General features: G+C 33.0%; 2 protein-coding genes across 3 annotated transcripts in view; both read right to left on the reverse strand.

The window, feature by feature from the left end:
• LOC106743118 (protein takeout-like) overlaps positions 1-7804 on the reverse strand; it is a 9204-nt gene extending 1400 nt beyond the window's left edge. The window contains exons 1-6 of one of the 2 annotated variants that reach the window (XM_014616657.1): positions 7708-7785; positions 2703-2784; positions 2579-2619; positions 1160-1362; positions 348-519; positions 55-204 (exon numbers count right to left, since the gene is read on the reverse strand). In XM_014616657.1, the coding sequence (XP_014472143.1) occupies positions 55-204; positions 348-519; positions 1160-1362; positions 2579-2619; positions 2703-2728 (592 nt within the window). In that variant the 5' untranslated portion in view covers positions 2729-2784; positions 7708-7785. Of the gene's footprint in view, positions 1-54; positions 205-347; positions 520-1159; positions 1363-2578; positions 2620-2702; positions 2785-7707 lie in introns of both variants that reach the window. The other variant, XM_014616665.1, reaches the window with a different exon arrangement.
• A 2319-nt stretch (positions 7805-10123) lies between these two features.
• LOC106743133 (protein takeout-like) lies at positions 10124-16324 on the reverse strand. Its single transcript, XM_014616679.1, has 6 exons — positions 16223-16324; positions 12728-12768; positions 12202-12404; positions 11321-11492; positions 11036-11185; positions 10124-10521 (listed from the first exon to the last, which is right to left on the reverse strand). The coding sequence occupies exons 1-6, from the start codon at positions 16246-16248 to the stop codon at positions 10370-10372; spliced, it is 744 nt and encodes a 247-aa protein (XP_014472165.1). The 5' UTR covers positions 16249-16324; the 3' UTR covers positions 10124-10369.
• Positions 16325-16372: the final 48 nt, after the last annotated feature.

Here is a 16372-nt window from a genome sequence, read left to right on the forward strand (position 1 = left end):
ACACATCTACATCACGAATAAAGAGAAAAGATAAATTGGAAGTTGTATACATACCGAGAAGTTTATCGCCATTAAACAAATTATTCAGATTAATGAGGAGTTTGTTTATATAGATACCGTATTTCATCTTGTCGAAGTGCAAGTAAGTATCATTATCCTTGTGGATCCTTTTAGCCTTCATAACTACATTACCTCTGTAATCGCCTACAAAAATACATGACAGGTTAGATTAATGTAGATACTTTTGCGGATTCTCCACCGTTCATCTAGCGTAATGATTTTTTCTCATCTCAATATCTTAACAAGACGAACGACGGAGATTTACTGATAAGAATGACACGGCTTACGGAAAGTTCCGTTAAGATTCCCGGCTCCTTTCAGCTGAAACAACAGTATTTTCGCGTCTATCGAATATTTCCCTTGAAACTCGAGCTTCGAGAAAGTGAGGTTGTATGTGAAGAGCAATTTATTTATATCGACTTTGAGATTATCGATTTTAAACGTGGACGCCCCGTACACCTATTCACCAAATGTTTCATTTGAAAGTACTTTATATTGTTCAATAAATAAATTCCCAGATAGCACAGTGTCTAAAATCGGGACATAAGACGTCGTAAAAATATTTTTAAGATGTCTTTAAAACGTTCTATGTCTCGATTTTAGACATTATATTGTTTGAATTATCTCATGATATATGAGGCAATCGTGTGTATATATATATATATATTCGCTGTCCAGCGAATTTTGATTAGTTAATGGTATTCTATATTTTTTTACTATGTAATATCAGTTTTCTAAAATAACCTTTTGGACCCAATTAATTAGTCGATAGCTGTTAAGTATTTTTATGTGACTGCAGCTTTTCATTTTGTTATTAATCTTCATATAATTATAATTATTTCATTATTAAATTAAATATTTTCCGATCAATCCATTGTTCAATACTTCTATACGCTGAACGCAGCGAATGTTTTTCGCTCGAAGAGTACGGTAATAGAAAAGAACGGGCTGGTTACATTTCTCCATTTCTCTCGTCCCGTTTTCTTCTAGAGTATAGTTCCGGTATAGCATAAAGGTCACTGGGCTACATTAAAAAATCTCAGCATCTCATCTCAGTTTTTCAAATAACGACTATCGATATGGGTCTTAATATACCAACCTCTATATTCGTGAGATTCATGTCGAAACTCGCGCTATTTGGACCTCTCAACAAGCGCAAGTTTTCCAAAAAGAGCGGTTCGATCGGTGGAACATCCAATTCCGGAATTCCTTTGGCTAGATTATCTCGTAGTTGTTCTATCGAATTAAAGATGCACTTGTTTAAGTCCGGATCATTTTGACTGCATATTTTTATGTACGATGCTGCAAAAAACGGAGAAACGATAAATAAAATTACGTTTATATGTATTTATTTCACTGTCTAAATAATAAATATTAATTTGAAAAATTAAATTAATGTAAACATATATGTATATACACAATTACTATATATATCCTCCTATTTATCGATCATAATATCTTTTATAATTATCTATCATATTATTTCATCACACTCATACAGAGTGAATCAGACTGGTCGAAGCATCTTTTTATTTTATGAGATAGATTACCGACTGCATATTCAATCGATTTAGCAGCGTATAGGTGATTATTATGTAGATATGCAATGCGAACTTCTGACCTAAGCGCTGACACGTGGGAAACTAGAATTACGATGAATTGCATAACTAAAGCAATATTTGCTAATATATCGCACAGGTGCCAGCAGTTCGTACGATATATCTATGTAATCGCCATCTATACATTGCTAAGTCGATTAGACGTGCAGTCGGTAATTTGATTCATAAAATAAAAAGCTGCTTCAATCATATATATATAATAAATAACAAAAAAACACGTAAGGCATTGGTAATAGTAAAACTCTTATAATTCTTGACTAACTTTGATTTGACATGATTTTAAGCTATCTTTAGGGAAATGGGTCTCATGTCACGTCCTAATTCTTCAAATTTGAACCTTCTTATCATGATGCTTATTTGACGCTGAATAATCGACAACAATACTACGATATTTATACACCGATACACATAACTTTCAAAGTACTTCACAGTCGAATCACTCATTGTATAGTTATGCTAACTTGTATCCCTAATTGTAAATAACTGTTTTATTATAGCACTGATATAAACACTGTACGCCCATTCTGAACTTTTGCAACCGAGCCGTTATAGTCGAGTGAGAAATTTTGCTTTTTTTCAACTAAGATATTGCGTTAATATACGCGGTTAACCATGATCCCATTGCTCACGCGTGCAAGTGGCTCGAAACGCGACGGTGTCTCTTGATAAAAAACGTCTTTTGCTAATTTTGCCAGTCTAGCTATGGACTTGAATAGGATAATATGAAGATAATGAGAGCGATACGTCCCATTAAATTGTACGTAGTTGAGTATAATAATCATCATTATATCGATGTTATCAAATTTATCATTATATCGATCAGATTTATCATTATATCGATGAAAAACAACCTACGTAAAAGGTAGCAATTTAATTCGATTGATCATAATGATACTCACGTATGTCAGTGGAGGCCACCGCGAATAGCGCGATAGTGAAACTGAAAAAAAGAATAGAAAAGTTTTTCAGCGAGTTGACAGAGGACAAATTGAATAATTAATATCTACACGAAAATAATTTTACAAATATCTTATCTTGAATTTCAACATGTTATAATTTTACTGCAATATTACGATAGCCCATTAGAAAGCGCAATATGGTTATTCTGAAAGTAATAAATTTTGTTAAGACATTAAAAAAAATTATATCAAAAAGTTAAATGTGTTATCTTGAGTAATTCTATATTTAGATCAAATGTATATTAACACTATACGCCGTCCGGCGACACCACGTTGGTGTCGTACGAAACTATTGCGCAAAGGCCGACGACACCACGTTGGTGTCGTGCGCAAAATATCGCGCAAAGGCCGGCGACAGCACTGTGGTGCCGTTTGTGTTCTGATTGTGTACTGTTGGTGTTCTGTTTGTGTTCTGTTTAAGTAACAATAAGTTACAGACATCATGATTCGATCGACAGACTTTCCGGTCAGCTAAAGCAACACCAGCTAATACAAATTTCCGAAACCGACAAACGAAAACGAAGAAAGTGCCATGTATGTTCCAAAAACAAAAAAAGAAGGACAACAAATTTAATGTGTAAGTCTTATGGAGTCGCGTTACACCTCGGAGATTGTTTTGCTTCATATCATATAAAAGAGAAATACTAAGTACCCAATAAAATATTAATAAATAAATAAATATATAATACAAAAAAATGTTACATTTATTTATATATATCCTCGAAATTTCATGAAAATAGCGGGACAGGATTGAAAACTAATGAGAACTGACGATTTATGATCTCCCGAAAACCTCGAAAAACCGCCGGCGACAAGCGAAATGATCAGTCCTACCGGCGCCAAACAAAAGAATCCCGATTAGACGTGCGGACGACATAGTGTTTAATCTTCTCTCAACAATATGAACGTTTTTACTTTAAAACATAAATCAGGTCTTATATTTAAAACTGTCTTAGATTAGGTTTATATTCAAATACATGAGATTGGTCAGGTATTGAATGTTCTGCCATTACTGTTTCGAAATATTTACAACAGTTTGGAATGATCAAGAAGCTCGACACTTGAGTGCCCCGCATCAATTGAGCGACAACAATTTAATGGACCGAATTTCTGCTTGCGATTCGTTACCTAAACGTAATGAAAATGAGTATTTTCTTAAACAACTCATTACTGGCGATGAAAAGTGGATGCAATACAACAATGTTAGTCGAAAAAGATTATAGTCACAGCAGGATGAGTCACAGCGGGGTGGTTGGGATATTTTAGTGCATCCACCATATAGTCTGAACTTTGCACCTTTAGACTATCATTTGTTTATAACTTTACAGAAGTCTCTTAATGGTATAAATTGGAACTCCTACCAAAGCCACTTGGATCAATTTTTTGTTAACAGATTCCTGGAATTCTACAAGAGAGGGATCTTTCAGCTACCAGACAGTTGGAAGAAGGTCATCGATTAAAAAACATATACATAATTGATATAACTTTTTTGTGGATATACAAATAAATGTTTTTAAAAACACTAAAAAATCGGGACGAAGCAATTTTATAACCTAAAATATTGAGAAATCAACTCAATTCACGAGAATTTCGTTAATATAAAAGTGTTCCAACTCTTTCTATATTTTTGGACTTGCGGTAAATTCCCGCGCGGAATAAATATCAGGGTTATCCTATTGGCCAAACGCGTGATAAATGTTTGTTTGAAGTTGCCAGAGCTTAGAAAAAAGAAAGACAGACGTATTTCGCGATCGTTCAATTATCGAAATGTCAAACTAGTAAGAGCACTACAGAAATATCAATCGGATCTGAAATGCACAAAACTTTGTGAACATAAGTGTTAATTTCAAGGATTATCGGGGAAAAACAAATGCGCAATTCATCCAACGAAGCGTAAATCTTTGAACTCGAGTTGAAATTCCGAAAGGACGCATATGAAGTAATCATGCAATCGTTCGTAAAAAATGAATCTACATTGCCGTTGCAAAGAATAAAGTCCGACGGTATGCATCTGACGGTATGTACCTTGTCTCAACCTCTTTGATTGTCGATGTTAACTGTCGAATAGACGTTCATAAAAAGTCTTGGAAGCGAAAGCAATAGTTGGATGTCATAAGATTTACATTTTTAAGTGGTCAATTAATTTAATGGCGCTGCCAGCTAGTTACCGGTAGATAATGCGAGAATATACGACGAAAAAAGATTACGAGGCAGTGAATCTGAAGGTGATACGCGATCGGGGAATAAATTAATTCTTTCGGCGTGACTAGAATTCGTCACGGGATGCTGCTCATGCCCAAACCATCGAATCATTATCTATTCGATAATCTGTTGTTGTTGTAACGTTACAGAAGAGATGTAAACAAGAAAGAAAATGGAAGAAGAGAGAGGAAAAATAAGAGAAAAAGAAAAGAGTATGTATGAGAGAAAATAAAAGAAGAGGAAACAAAAAAACATCGCAAATCTAAGTATATCATTTTTATACACTTACGTGTGCAAAATCGTTTAGTTGCTTTTTACGCATTATTTTATTACACGATTTATTCGTATTATTTTATATAGTTAAATGAGTACATTTTATATGTTCACATATTAAATTACGCATTTAAAACGTATAATTTTAATAATTCCTTATACTCTTTTATCTTTTATAACCAAAAATATATATCATTAATTAACTATTAGTGTGTTGAATTTTATAGATGTATTTTTGTCAAATGTCTACTTTTATAATATACTTATCGTATTGTTAATTTACATTATTTGAATAATTATTATTATCTAAAAGAGATTCTGTGTTTTTTAATTACGAGGAACATTAAAAATTAAATATTATTATTTAGGGAGAAAATTCTTAGTGTTTTCGTTAAATTTTTTACAGAGAAACGCTAAAAATTTTTTCCCCAACTTAATATACATTGCCTTATAATTACACGTAAGACTCACGTGTAAGAGGACTTAAATGTGTAAAGTGTAATTTTAACACAGAAAATCAAATCATATACATAAATGTATATAATTTTATACACACAAGTGTGTATTTACTACACATTTTAAATTTGAAGTAAAGATGAAAAGATGACTTTCGTATTTATTTTACGCGAAATATTGGAGTACGTTGCGTAACATTTAATTTCAGTGTCTGTGTGATTTGAGCGAAATTCTGTTTTACATTTTCCACGCATTGATCGTTCTGGAACGTATTGAAAGGGAAAGAGAGAAAAATGCAGAAACGCTCATTATACGCTCAGTAGGCACGCGAATTAATTGCAGGCCCGGTGAAAATGCGTTTGCAAAAATTTGGCAAATCATATGTTACGTTTAATTTGAAACGTGACAAACACAATCCTCTCGAAATATAATATTTACGGCCGTGATTAGAGGTTCTGTCAATCGGGCGGATAGAAATTACGACATAATGATTACAGATTAATTTCCGTATTTATTCGTCGAAAGGACGCCTCCCACTAGAAAAAGATTGCGCGACTTTCTTTTCTGTCCAAACATCGATGAATAATTTATAGCAAACTATCGGAGCGGCCTGGTGCATACCAAATATAATCAACATGCTCACCGATGCACCAGACTTAAGTAATCTACAGTGAGCCAAGTAGTACTATAAATAAAAGCGAATTCAATAGCTATTATTAATATCATAGGACTTTGATATAATTGAATTCCACGTGTATAATGTATAATGTAAATGTCTATATTTCTATGCGCAACTGCGTAGAGTATTCTTGTTATATGAATTATTAAAATTTCTAGGTATGTAATTTAGTAATAATGTCAGACATAATAGTGGCAGTATCTCGCAAAGCAACGAGATAGAGACGTTCTTAATGGATGATGTGTAAAATGGACTGATTTTGTACTTCGCAATAGCAAATAAAAAAATATATATTTTCCCGACAAATTAAATTTTTTAATCGGAATCGGATTCAACACCTCAAAAACTAAAAATAAAAATAAAAAATACTGTTTTTACTTGCCGCGTGCCAAATAGGTCCATTTTAATCATCATCCTCTGTTCTAAGATCGCGATATCTTCTTGGAAAATCCATTAGCCGAATCGATTATCAATTACAAGATGAAATGGAATATTATTATGCATCTATATTAACCAATATTATTATTAGACTATCAATATCGTAAACACTGAAAAATGAATTTAGTTGGATCTATCTGACAATTGACAACAAAACGTGTTTTGGCGGAAGGAAATAGAATTCCTATATGGGAAAAAATAATTTACTGAAACTTACAGATGAAATTTTTTGATATTTTACAGCATATTTTACACTGTCGTAATAAGATCTGTCAGTTACTGTATGGACAGTAAAACAATTTGTTAAAAACACCAATTGCCATTTGCTGGATTATTTTGCTGAATCTACAAATTAGTAAATGTAGGAAAACACTATTTTATCCTAACAGTAAATTAACGTCTAAAGGTAAATTCACTAAGCAAAATTTCCTACCCTAGCAACAAAATTGTTTCTACTCTAATAAGAAATTATTTAGCCATGCCAAATAAATTTTATTGTTGTCGTAGCGAATATGCAGCAGCAACACTGGTTTCATTGCAACAACAACATTATTTTTCTTCGTATAGCTCTCATGAACCAAATTTGGTTCTCACAATCGAAAAATCTGTTTACTACAACGGAAACGCACTTGACTGTCTATTGTCGGATTTCACCAAACTGATTTTTCATCTCTGTTACGGCGGTCGCCGGTCAGATTGTCAAAATCCGATTGAAGCTGCGAAACGCGAAGTAACACTGACCCACCAACTGGAGTTCCGCGACCACGTAATTACGAGATCTACTTTCTCATGCCATTTCATAACGCTCTGACCTAACATAATCACTGATTACGATGGATATAGTAATAGCGAAAATTCGTGTTCAACGGAATCTGGCTCACACGGCTTTCGTCGCGTTTCACAGTTTCAAACTCCACTGACCGGCCCGACAATCGCGATTTTCATGACGAAACCGCACAAATGATGATGCAGATGACGATCGGGACGATACGATCAAACGGAAAAGTCACAATTAATTTACCAGATGTGAAAGGCGTTCATAGCGATCAAAAGCGATCCAAGGTTCAATCACGACTGGTATGAACGTTACGCGTCAACGTTTAAAAAGAAGATGTGACGTTTTGTCATACGTACATCGATTAGTCCTCTAAGCCGGATCACTGGGGGGGTGGGAGACAGGTAACACGAGACCTTTTTATGCATTTTTATTGAACCTGATTGCCTTGTACCACTTGTCGCTTATTGGTACAATCCTGCTAAGCCGATGACGATTGGAAAACTCGTGTCTCGAACTCCCTTCGTTACGTCGTCGTGATATCGATAATATCGGATTAAGCGAAGGTCCGCCATTGTAAACCAAATCCCTCTCTTTCGTCTTTCGGTTTCTGACTTCGGAACTTGTCCGAATCTACCCGAATGTAATCTACGTCCTCTCTCGAATACCATCAAGTTACTATTTCATCGCATGCACGGTGCGACGCTGGAAAGCGAGTAGAAAACTGCCAGACGCAATTCAATCGCATTTCCAGACGCGTTCCTGCCAGTTCCGAACCAGCGTTTCGTAATGTCTCGTTGCAGTTCAGTGGTCTAGATTGCTCTCCTGCATTGGGATCCAGAAGCTGGGAATAGAAATGACGTAATACTATTAATATAATACTAGCATTGACATTTTACTTCCAATATCAAATATTTTTGCATCGATATTTCCTTTCGACATTCCTACCTATATTATTAGTACTGTCTTATTTCAATATCTTTCTTTTAATTTTTTACTCAGTCAATCTACAAGATCTCGTGTGTTTTTGCTTCATAAAATTTAATGTAACATAACTGACATTTTATCCACCTATCTTTCCTCGTTATTTCTGTTACGTTAATTTTACGGTTATTTATCGATTACTGAAATAAAAAGAAAGAGTCCGGATATTTGTACAAGTGTTTTTACAAATATATTATTTTATTTCCACGTATGTAATCCCTCACGATAGTTTTTGGTATGTAATTTCTCGCTTCTAACACTTCATCAAACAAAGACAGTCATAGCGAAGATGTAGAATCCTTAACACATTCTTTCTATGGTTTTCAGATCGCAAACTGTAGAAAGTCTAGCGCAGAAAGTAAAAATATTCTTATACCATAGTATGATTATTATGTTTAGATATACGAAACTTTTAAATATAACTCGCAAGATAAATACTTCCCTTATTTTTAGATTTTCCCTAATTTAAATTTGTTTTGAGTTTCGGTACCAGTATGGGTATCAATATTTTTATTCTGATACTAGTATCACTAATGATATCGATACTCTTGATTAAATACCCGAATGAACAGTAGTTACATCCGGATGAAAAGGAAACATCGATGCTTTTTCGGACCTCGTTAACTGTTTTAAAGTGCTCATCAGCCAGGTGATGTTGAAGTGACCGAAATAGGTGGCAGTCCGACAGGGCGAAATCTGGTGAATAAACCGCGTGAAAGAGAACTTCCCAGCCCAATGTATAGATGATGTTCTTAGTCCCTTTTGCGATATATGGTCGAACGTTGTCCTGCAAAATCACTTGCCTATTTCTGCTGCCAATATAAGGTCTTTTTTGCTCCAACGCATCGTTCAAACGGATAAATTGTTGTTGATAGTACTCCGCAATATTAGGCCAGGATCCAACAACTCGTAATACACCACATCCTTCATATCTCACCAGATACTCAGCAAAACATTATGTTATTTTTTGCATGAATATTGGGCTTCGGAGTCGACGGTTTACCGAGATCTGCCCACGATTTCCTGCGTTTAGGGTTGTCATACAATACTCATTTTTCATCACCCGTAATGATTTTGTATAGAAAATCTTTTTTTTTAAATCGAGTCAGCAAAATTACCGTGTCGAATCTTCGCTTCTTGTTTCCTGGATTTAGGTTGTGCGGAAGCCTCCTTCTGAATTTTATCGAGTTGATGTAGACGATGAAATATGCATTGTTGAGTAACTCCGAGATGTAATGCAAGCTCTTGTTGAGTTTAAGCGAAGTTTTCAATCAACAGTTGCTCGAGTTCCTCGTCGTCGAATTTTTGTGCTTGACCCGGACGTTGTCGATCCAAAAGATCAAAATTTTTATTTCGCAACCGCTGGTACCACTTTTTACATATTTTATGCTATTATAGCGTCTTCACCCAGAGCGGCACAAATCATCTCCATAACTTCAGCAGAATTTTTTTTTCATTGAAATGCGGAAAGCATGTAATGCCTCAAATGCTGCTTATCAGCCACCGATCGTGTTTACTGCTGTTTCATGACGTTATGTCACTTGCTTCACCAAAGCATATAATAGTTTGAGAACTTAATGGTATATACTTACAAACTGCAAAAAGGGAAACAATTTAGTTTTAAAACGGAGTTATAAAGCACGAAATGTAAGGGCACTGAATTAATTTGTACACCTAATATATTAAATAATATTTATTTTCTAATAATGTAAAGCTAAACTCACTACATAACATACTAATAATATTTATTTTCTAATAATGTAAAGCTAAACTCACTACATAACATTATAATATAAACGAAGAAATAAAACAGAACAATCAGTAGAAATTTGTCGAGTCTGCCACTGTATGAAACCGGCGATTGTCACGGCTTAAGAATCAGCATGTGAACAATTTAGATAGATTTGCGTACAATCGATGGGAGCTAATCGTCTGAAAATAGTTCGTTGTAGGTCATAGTTTGGATTATTTTGTTGCTGACATTCAAGAAGAGATTTTCCAAGGAATTTTCCAACAAAGGCGTTATCTCTTGCACAAACAGATCGTCTTTGTTCAAAAGGTCGTTGGCCACTTTTCCTAATTTGGGAGAAAACTAGTTGATTGCATATATGATTTATATACATATGGTTCTATTTTCTTTTTAACAGTAAAATATTTGGAAATATTATGAAATTTTAGAAATAAATGTTTCAGACCAAAGTTATAGGATTTTGAGAGAGACATAATATGACTTTGAATCACCATTGGATGGCGTTTTTCAAGATCCTTTCAGGATCAACTTCTTTTTTTTTTAATCAAATCATTGTTTTTCTAACACAAATCGATTCCTCTCTTTATTTTGCGTATAAAAGTGTAAAGGTAAGATTGTCGAAAAGTAAATCTTTTCTAAGATATTTTATATTTTATCTAGATACTTTTTAGTATAAGATATAAAATATCTCATATATATATATATATATATAAAAGATATTTATAAAAAAAAAAATATATATATATATATATAAAACAGAGAAAAAGCAAGAAAGAGCAGAAATGTACATATTTACACTGCGAATAAAGAGAAAACATAAATTTGAAGTTATATACATACCAAGAACTTTATCTCCATTAAACAAATTATCAAGATTGATGGAGCTTTTGCTTATATGGATGTTAAGTTTTACCTTGTCGAAGTATATATAAATATCGTTATCCCTATGAATTTTGCTAGCCTTTATAATCACACCAGAGGTAAAATTGTCTGCAAAAAACAAGAAGTTAGCGTAGGTATCTTTGTGGATCCTCCATTATTCTTCTAGCGCATTGATTTTTTCTCATCCTAATAGTTATAAGAGAAAAACGATGAAGGTTTATAGCCAAGAGTGGCACGCCTTACGAAAATTTCCGGTGAGATTCCCTGTTCCTTTCAACTGAAGCAACAGTATTTGCGCATTTATCGAATATTTCCCTTGAAACTCGAGCTTCGAGAAAGTGGCGTTGAATGTGAAGAGTAATTTATTCATATCGGCTTTGAGATTATCGATTTTAAACGTGGACGCCCCGTACACCTATTCACCAAATATTTTATTTAAAAGTACTTTATATTGTTCAGTAAATAAATTCCCAGACAACACAATGTCTAAAATCGGGACATAAGACGTCGTAAAAATATTTTTAAGATGTCTTTAAAACGTTCTATGTCTCAATTTTAGCCTGTATGCATGACATTATATTCGTAATCGCGATTCAATTAAAAAATTCATATTTAACTTTAACCTCTTCAGTGATAAATTTACTAAAATCAGATGTACATGATTTAAATTAACGAATTTAAATTAACGAATTTAAATTAACGAATATGATATCTGTCAATCATGTAACGATATTTCTCTTTTTCTTGTGGAATCCTTTGATGAATATTTATTCACAGTAATGTTCGTTATATTTTGTTGACATTGCTCGAACTAGAGAAGAAAAATTGAATGTATTAAATGTATGGTTAGTCACAAGAAAGGTACAATACTTTTTTGTCAAACAGTTTTGCAACGTATCTCATATCCAATAGGAAAATGTATCTTCTGAGAAATACTAAAAGCAAATTCTCTTATTAGATACGGGACGCGTTCCGAAACTTATCAAAAAAAGTGTTGCAATCTTTTTGTGACTGACTATACATGTAGGTATCATCATCCGTGGAAAGACTAAACTTAAAAATCTGAACATCTCAACTGAGACTAGTTTTTCAAATAACGGTTATATAAGCTTTAATGTACTAACCTCTATATTTGTGATATTCATATCGAGACTCGCGCTACTCGGACCTCTCTTCAAGTGTAAGTTCTCCATCATGAACGGTTCTATCGATGGAACATCTAGTTCTGGAATTCCCGTGCTTAGCTTGTTTCGTAGTAGTTCGACGGAATTCACGATGCACTTGTTTAAGTTCGGATCATTTCGACTGCATATTTTTATGAATGATGCTGCAAGAAAGGTAGGAACGAAAATCGAGAGAACGCTTTAAGATGCTTTAAGCATTGTCTATTAATGCTGTACTTTCAATGGCGCATCAAGGGAGCAACTTATAAATTTAATATTTATCAAATAAAATTACGTTTCTATATATTTATTTCACTGTCCAAGTAATAAATAATAAATGTTAATGTGAAATGCAGTTGAGATAAATAAATAAATAAGTAAATAAATAAATAAATAAATATATATATATATATATNTAATGCGTTACGTCGACGAAAGATAACCTACATGAAAAATAACGGTATATTTCGATTATGATGATACTCACGTATTTCAGCGAAGGCCGCCGCGAACAGCATGCTGGCGAAACTGAAAAAAGAATGGAAAAGATCTTCAGTGAGTTGACAGAAGAAAGGTTAAATAATTAATATCTAACATATTTGTTACTAAAGTTTATTTGGAGGGCTCTCCTTACAGACTATCTTGTCTTCTTCGTTTCTTTACGTGATTCTATAAAATAGCCTCAGTTTAATAATACGAACATAGAAACCCAATTTTTGTGCTTATTATATACATATGACACTGGTAGCGAACGCGTTAAACTAAGAAAGTTTTTATGCTAATCTCCGCTAATAGTCGTTTTTGCAATAAATGATATTTCGACCACTTTTTTCTTCAGGAAAATTTTTTCTGTTTGAAATTTCTGATATTTTTATCATAAAGTATAAGTTTTCAGCTTTATTTTGAACTGTAACTGCTGAAAAAATCTATCAGAAATAACTTGACAGAACCTAAGACAAAATGAAGTCTCATTTCATCACTGTTATCAGAGGAAAATATGCGATTTACTCAACAAAGCGTAAGCCTTTGAACTTCAATTAAAATTCCGACGCATATGAAATAATTACGTAAATCCGCTAATAAAAATGATAACCGACATTGCCGTTGTAAAGCGTGAAGTCCAACGGTACTTGATCTTGTCTCCACCGCTTTGATTTTTAATGTCGACTAGTGAATAAATGCTCATAAGAAGTTTTGAAGGAGAAATGAATGGTTGTATCATAAGTTTAAATTTTTAAGTGGCTAATTAATTAATAAATTAATGGCTAAGTAATGAGCCATGTAATTGGTGTGTCATAAATTTAAATTTTTAAATGGTTAATTCATTTAGTGGTGTTGTCGGGTGGTACGTATGTAAAGATATAAGAAAGGAATACGAGGCGGATTTGAAGGACACGATCGGGAAATAAATTAATTCTTTCGGTGAGATTAGAATTCACCACGGAGCGCTACTTAAGGCCAAACCATCGAATCATTATGTATTCGATGATCTGTCACTGCATAACGTTACGGAAGAATGCGAACAAAGAAAAAGAAATTGAAGAAGAATACATATAAAAGAAAGGAGAAGAAGAAAGAAAGAGAACACTGCAAATTCAAATGTTTCATTTTTGCACACTTATATGTGTAAAATTGTGTAAGTCACTTATTACGTATTTTCACGTGTGTTATCACTATACGTTTCATACGTTTCATTTATCTGTATTACTTTAGATAGTTAAATATATAGGAAGAATTAAGAAAATTCAAATGCTTGTAACGCAGTAAACAATTATGACGTAAATCTGGTTAAAAAACTTTTAATGTCGATTGAGTGGGATGTTTAGTTTTTCAATGGCGGATGATACAGTGAGGACTTACAAAGTTGATAAGTAAAAAGTTCACTTTCTGCAGTTGCATGGAATGAATCTGTTACATATCTCAGTGTCATAAAAAACAAAATGATGAAAGTTCAAATATTGAAACATTCAAGTTCAGCGTAAAGTTTAAGGAGGTTCGGTAGTGTTAGCGGGGGGAAATCTTAGAGAGGTAAGAGGAGAGAGAACGTCTGACAACGCTGCAAATTTTTTTGGCTGCTGACACGTCGTCGTCGTCGTCTATTGACATTGTACTTGTGTACTCTATTAAAATTATTATAATTAATAAATTGAAAATTGACTGTAAAAAATAATTTATTTGTTAAATTTAAATGAATGTACTTGTTGAAATCGTGTGACTTTGATGTTTAAAATGGGTAAAGTTAAAAGAAAAACAAATAACCTTCAAATTACTACGGATGCTGCTGGCAAAGAAAGAATTCGTTTTAATGGAAAGTTTGTTAAAAAATTAAAAGTAGATAGACACTTACGAGGCAAAATGTTAAGTGAAATGAGAGAAAAAGCTCAAAATCTTAAAAATTCTTCAGTTGAAATGACCAAAGTTGACATTCCTGTTGACGGTGAAAGAGTTGTTAATTTCGATTGTACGGCCAAGAAAATGTTTTGCAGTACATGCAATCATAAACTACATTTGACTGATATTATTGACGAATGTGTTCAGGGATTAGGATCCATTTTTCATGTCAAATGTGAAAAATGTTCACATGTAAACAAAGTTGAATCGAGTGCAAAATATGTATCTGTGATATCAGTTTCGCTTATAAAAAAATTAAGTCAGAACGGAGTTGCCTATGAAAACATAATTGACAAATATTTCGAAGGAATTGACAAATTAAAACCAATATTGATGGGTGGAAGTAATCCCTTGATAAAAAAAATCAATATTATGGATAAAATTTTGGAATTTTTGAATATTTTAGAAAATATCATCCAAGATAAAATATGAGTATAATATATACTAGATTAGAAGTTATATAATATTGACAATGAGTTATTTTAAAATAGATTTCAAACATATAGAGAAAATATAAAAAACGACTCTGGTCAATTATTACATAGTCATTATTTTCTAAAATAATAATTATTATAAAAGTATTAAATTTTTCTATTAAAATGTTGTAATGTGTTAATAAAAATAATATTTTCAATAAAACGTTTTAAATTACAAAAGAAGTTGTTTTTACTATACATTGAATTTCAAAGCGCGCACCGAAAACAGCGTTGNGACAGTGTTGCTAAGTCGTCTGCTGCAACCACATTTTTAGCTATTTTTTAATAGAAATTTGTAGTGGGGCTCGCTCAAACTTTGACAGAATATTATTTTAATAATATTCTTTCATATAAAAAAAAAAGCATCTTCATTGAGCCGTTTTTTTTTAATTTGAATTTTAAGTGATTTCTCCATAAGCCTACATGTTAAAATGTCGTTTTTTTAGGTCAATATATCTTACAAACGGTGTAGTAAAACCCTTCAAAAATTTAGTTGTGATATAATACTATTATTCCGAATAATCTATTAAAATTTCAAAAATTTTCATCATAAAAAATCATCACTACCGAACCTAGCGGTATCAAATTGAATGGGTGACCATTTTGCTGGCTTGAGATTGAAAAATATATGAGATATTTGGAACAGTTTTTAAGCTTACCGGCAGTCAGGAAACTGCTTAAATTAAGATGGCATGACATCCAAAGAATCGAGCTATACGAAATTAGAAGAATTTGTGAACGAAATATATTTTTTTTCAGACATTTTTTATGAAACAATAATATTGTTTGAATAAAACAATATTATCATTGGAGCCCGAGAGAATATTCCTTTCGTTTCAAACAAATATTTTATTTAAGATGAATATATATATTCTTTGTAAAGTCCAACAATCGATACTTATTGATCGAAACATTAGTTTCTCCGGGAGCATCCCAATGAAGCCTTATTTGGATGTAATACAATTTATTAAATCTAAATAAATCTTCTTCTGCAGCTTCAATTTTCACTGACGATGATGACGATTATGATTTTTATGCGCACAGCCGCGAGTCGAACAAATCACAAATTACGATCGGGACAATACGATCAAACGGAAAAATCACAATTGATTTACCAGATACGAAAGATGGAAGGATTCATAATGCTGGTTAAACCGAGACAATCCAAGGTTCGATCACGACTGACGTAGATGCTCTCTGCCAACGTTTAAAAAGAAGATGTGATGTTCTATGCACTTATTTGTTTTCTGAGTAGGATCATTAGG

This window comes from Dinoponera quadriceps, unplaced genomic scaffold (assembly GCF_001313825.1).
Source record: "Dinoponera quadriceps isolate SergipeBrazil2010 unplaced genomic scaffold, ASM131382v1 scaffold3, whole genome shotgun sequence".
NCBI lineage: Eukaryota > Metazoa > Arthropoda > Insecta > Hymenoptera > Formicidae > Dinoponera > Dinoponera quadriceps.

What these genes read in the sequence shown, in the direction of transcription:
- LOC106743133 (XM_014616679.1), bottom strand. Translation starts at nt 16,248, where the DNA reads ATGAATCCTTCCATCTTTCGTATCTG. An exon ending in GAATCTCACCGGAAATTTTC is followed by an intron (nt 11,186 to 11,320) that starts GTAAGGCGTGCC and finishes TGTTTTTTGCAG; the next exon opens with ACAATTTTACCTCTGGTGTG. An exon ending in TAATGGAGATAAAGTTCTTG is followed by an intron (nt 10,522 to 11,035) that starts GTATGTATATAA and finishes CTCCCAAATTAG; the next exon opens with GAAAAGTGGCCAACGACCTT.